Raw genomic sequence first — 3,721 nt, 5'->3', positions numbered from 1 at the left:
CCGGCTCGAAAACGGTTTGGACTGTGCCTAGCATACAACAGGAAAGCAGAACAGCTTTTTTTGTTTCAAGGTTTGAGCCATGCTTTGGTCCCTGTTGCTTACAGATGACCCCCTCCCAGAAAAGCCAGCCAGCTAACCAGTCAACCAATCAACCAATAAAAGGAGAGGGCATAGCTGGGCGTGGGTTGCACGTCTGTAATCCCAGCACTTGGGAGGCTGCGCTGTGAGTTTGAAGCCAGCCTGGGCCCATAGTAAATTCAAGGCCAGCCCAAACTACGTAGACCCTGTCTCAAAAAGACCAAAAAAAAAGGAAAGAAAGGAAGGGGTATCATTTAGCTGAGAGCGTGGGTAGGAGAGCTTCAGGCGCAGTGGAATCAGCCGTGTCCACACTTAGTTTCCTGGTCTCCTGGCTCTGTTCCGCCTGGTTGTACAGCGTGTGCAGGCCGTTGTCTCCTGGAGTCTCTGGTAACTGCAAGTTAGTCTGTTCTTTCGGTTACCCCAGGGGAGGATACAGAGTGCTTCTCTGCATTCTGTGTCCAGAGGGTGGGGTTCACAGAGAGGGCCCACAGATGTGCTCAGGGCAGGGCGGGCCCCTCCCAACCCCAGGATCTCGCAGAGGAACTCGGGGCCACCGTTGCCCGTGGGACCCGGCGGGCTCCTGTCTCCAACCGCAGGAAGCAGGGAGAGGCCTGTGGCGCATCGCCCTCCCGCAGTGCCAGTGGGGCTGGAGCTTGGGTCCCATGGCAGCTGTGGTCAGAGCCGGTGCCCCTGCCTGGAGCAGTGCTGGGGGGCCAGGCACGCGGCCTAGCTCCGCCCCCCCCATAGGAGTGGCGAGGGCCCCACCGTCAGTGCTAAGCACATCTGCTACGCTGCGCCCAGCACTGGCTGTGCCTGCCTCATCTGACCTTCACGCCCCACAAAAGGCGCTTCCACAAGCTCCGCGTTCCAGACCGGGAGAGGGCCTGGCAGCACACAGCACCTGTGCCCAGGGCTCAGGGCCTCGGACTGAAGTGCTGCTTTCCTGCTGCAGGCGCTGAGCCACACCCCAGCTGGGAGCACGTCCTGTTCACTTCCTGCCACAACCAGCACGTGCGGCTGCCTCCCTCTCGCCGCCGGCTGCACTCCTGGGCGGATGACTGGAAGGCCATTCTGGACAGCAAGCGGGCCCGCTGACTGCCGCCGGGCTCCTCCCCACTGACTCCAGTGCTCCTGCTCAGCGCCTGTGGGCCCGTGGCTCCCTCCAGGCGCGGGGGCCAAGACCACCTCCTGCTGCACGCCCCTTCCCCGGCCCTGCCAGGCCTTAACCTGCTCTTGGAGTAGGGCTGGGCCTCCGGGCCCCTGGACAGAGACACGTGCACCTAGGAAGTTTGGACTGACCTCAGGGAGCGGCCCAGGCTGCCAGGGGCCCTGCGGCTCACTCCAGGGAGTTGTTCTGACCAGCAGCCCTGCCTCCTCGCCGGGGGAGGTCCCTGAACGGTCAGGGCGCCCTGGCCTCTGGGTCTGCTGCTGTCAGCAAGAGGTGCTGGCTGGGAATGTGGCAGCCGAGGTGCTTCCTGGTGGGCTGAGGCCCTCACAGTCCTGACCACAGCACCCATCCTACTCGCCCGGCCTGTCTGGGCTTCCCAAACGACTTGTCATGTGTTCAGCAAACACCAGGCCCTGCCCACAACCAGCTCCAAGGTATTGCTGCTCCATCCTTGGGCCGCTGCTCAGGGCCCAACAGAGAGTAGGCTGAGTGTTTGTTGAATGCATGAGAAATAAATGCTGTTCACTTATGAGCCGGGCGTGGTGACGCACGCCTGTAATCCCAGCACTCGGGAAGCTGAGGCAGGAGGATCGTTGCGAGTTCAAGGCCAGCCTGGGCTACAAAGTGAGCTCAAGGCCAGCCTGAACTGCATAGTGAGACTGTCTCAAAAAGACAAAAAAAAAAAGACAAAAAAAAAAAAGAAATGCTGTTCACTTAGAGCCTGATGTCGTGGCCTCCTTTAGCTCCACCCCAAGGTCCTCTATTGTAGGGCCCCTCCTCAGGAACCAGGTGTCTGGGGTCCCACGCACAAGAGGGCCTTCAGGGTGCAGCACTGCCCCCTCTTGCTGTGCCAGTGCAAGCTGCCAGTGAAGGCCAAGGCAGGACAGCCCGCGTGGCCGAGTGGGCAGCCCTGGGGTCGCCTGTGTCAACCCTTCCGGGCCAGGCCTGCTCCCTACCTGCCCCTCCTGGTCTCTGCTCCTCTCCCAGCCAAGACCCAGAGCCCTGACTTTTACTCTTCGAGCAACTGAAAAGATACAACCTGAACCAGCCGTTTCCTTGCTGTGCTCTCAGGGAGTTTGGAGGCCATTGCCCTCGAAGGAACATGAGTCACCCACGCTTCTAATTTGTCCACCTGTGGGGCCTTCCTGGCAGGCCTGTCTGTACTCTTTGGGGTACCTTGAGGGTCAGGCCAGGTAGGGAGAAGACCGTGGCTCAGGCTTTGCTGAGCTTTCTGTCTCCCTGACTTTCAGGGTCTCACAGGCTTGGGCCCCATCACTGCAGCCGGGGAGCAGGGGTCTTCCCGGGCTTCACTGCTGCAACTCAGGGGTGAGGTTCTCCTGAGCTCCACTGCCCCAACTCAAGGAGGAGCCCCCCCCTGCCCCGGCTCTCACCCCAGCCTGAGGAGGAACGTCCCCTCTAGGCCCTGTAGCCTAGGGCTCCCCTGGGCTCTGTCAGCCCAGCTTACGGATGAAGGGTTTGCCCTAGGCTCCATCACCCTGGCTTGGGGGGAAGCCCCTCTGCAGGCCCCGTTGGTCCGGCTCAGGGAGGGAAGGGTCCCCCTGAGCTTGGCCAAACAGCTCTGCACAGCCTCGCCACCACCTGCAGCACAGCTTTGTCTCTTCGGGACCGCTGTACAGGTCATTCTGAGCAGGAACGCACTGGGCTTGCAGCAAGAGATCCAGAAGCCATGCAACGTCCAGAGGAGTTCTGGCCACCCTGCCCGGGGCCCTGGAGGAAAGCAGGCTGCGGGTTGCTGGCTCCCCAGCTGCTCCCCAGAGCCTGCTGCTCTGAGAGGGGGAAACAGCTGCTAACAGGTCATGCCCAGGAGTCCCTCTGTGAGGGCCAGGAGAATGTGAGATGTGAGTCCTCTGCTTGTGACTCCGAGTTGGCCTTTGTTCTCGTCTTCCCTTCAGTGCAGGCCCCGCCCTTCACCCTGACCCACCTTCCCCATCCTGTCCCTACTGACTGCATCTGCATTTACAGGGACCTGGATGTGGAGGGCTGTGCTTCCTCCAGCTGTGCGGGTGGTGGCACTTGCTGGGCCCTCAGGGTGGGTGGGGAGGTTGCGTCCCACACCTGCTATGTGCTAGGGCTGGTGCGAAGTCCAGGCCCACGGTGATGAGTGAGACCCATCCAGTGCTGCCATGAAAAACATGGTGACGAAGGTCACCCAGGAAGCAAAAAGCAGCATGGCTCATTTCTACCTTGGGGCCTGTGCCTGGATGGCAGAAGGAGTCCTGCTGGGCTCCCCGGCTCTGTGGGCTTCCCCTTCCTCCTGCTGAGCAGTAACCAGCCTCACGCAGAGGGTCAGCAGGGCCCTGCGTCTGGCCTCTGACAGTCCTCACCTCTGTGCTGGGGGCCCCTGGACAAGCTGGAGGTGCAGGGACCCTCCCACACATCGGAGCCACACAGGACAAGCGTGGGGCGGCCTGGCCCTGACCCCCACAGAGGGATATCACCTCCTTGCCGCGACCC

General features: G+C 61.5%; 1 protein-coding gene across 1 annotated transcript in view; it reads left to right on the top strand.

Annotated features, from left to right (window-relative positions):
- Window positions 1-1,778, top strand: part of Nt5m (5',3'-nucleotidase, mitochondrial) — a gene marked incomplete at its 5' end in the record, with an annotated part of 26,409 nt that extends 24,631 nt beyond the window's left edge. The window contains 1 exon segment of the mRNA XM_013509639.1: window positions 1,031-1,778. Coding sequence (XP_013365093.1) covers window positions 1,031-1,173 — 143 coding nt within the window.
- Between the last annotated feature and the right edge of the window lie 1,943 nt (window positions 1,779-3,721).

The sequence above is a fragment of the Chinchilla lanigera genome, unplaced genomic scaffold (genome assembly GCF_000276665.1).
Source record: "Chinchilla lanigera isolate Chin_1 unplaced genomic scaffold, ChiLan1.0 scaffold00176, whole genome shotgun sequence".
Classification (NCBI taxonomy): Eukaryota; Metazoa; Chordata; class Mammalia; order Rodentia; family Chinchillidae; genus Chinchilla; species Chinchilla lanigera.
The sequence above is the reverse complement of the archived record's forward strand: the minus strand, read 5'-3'. Positions and strand labels throughout refer to the sequence as shown.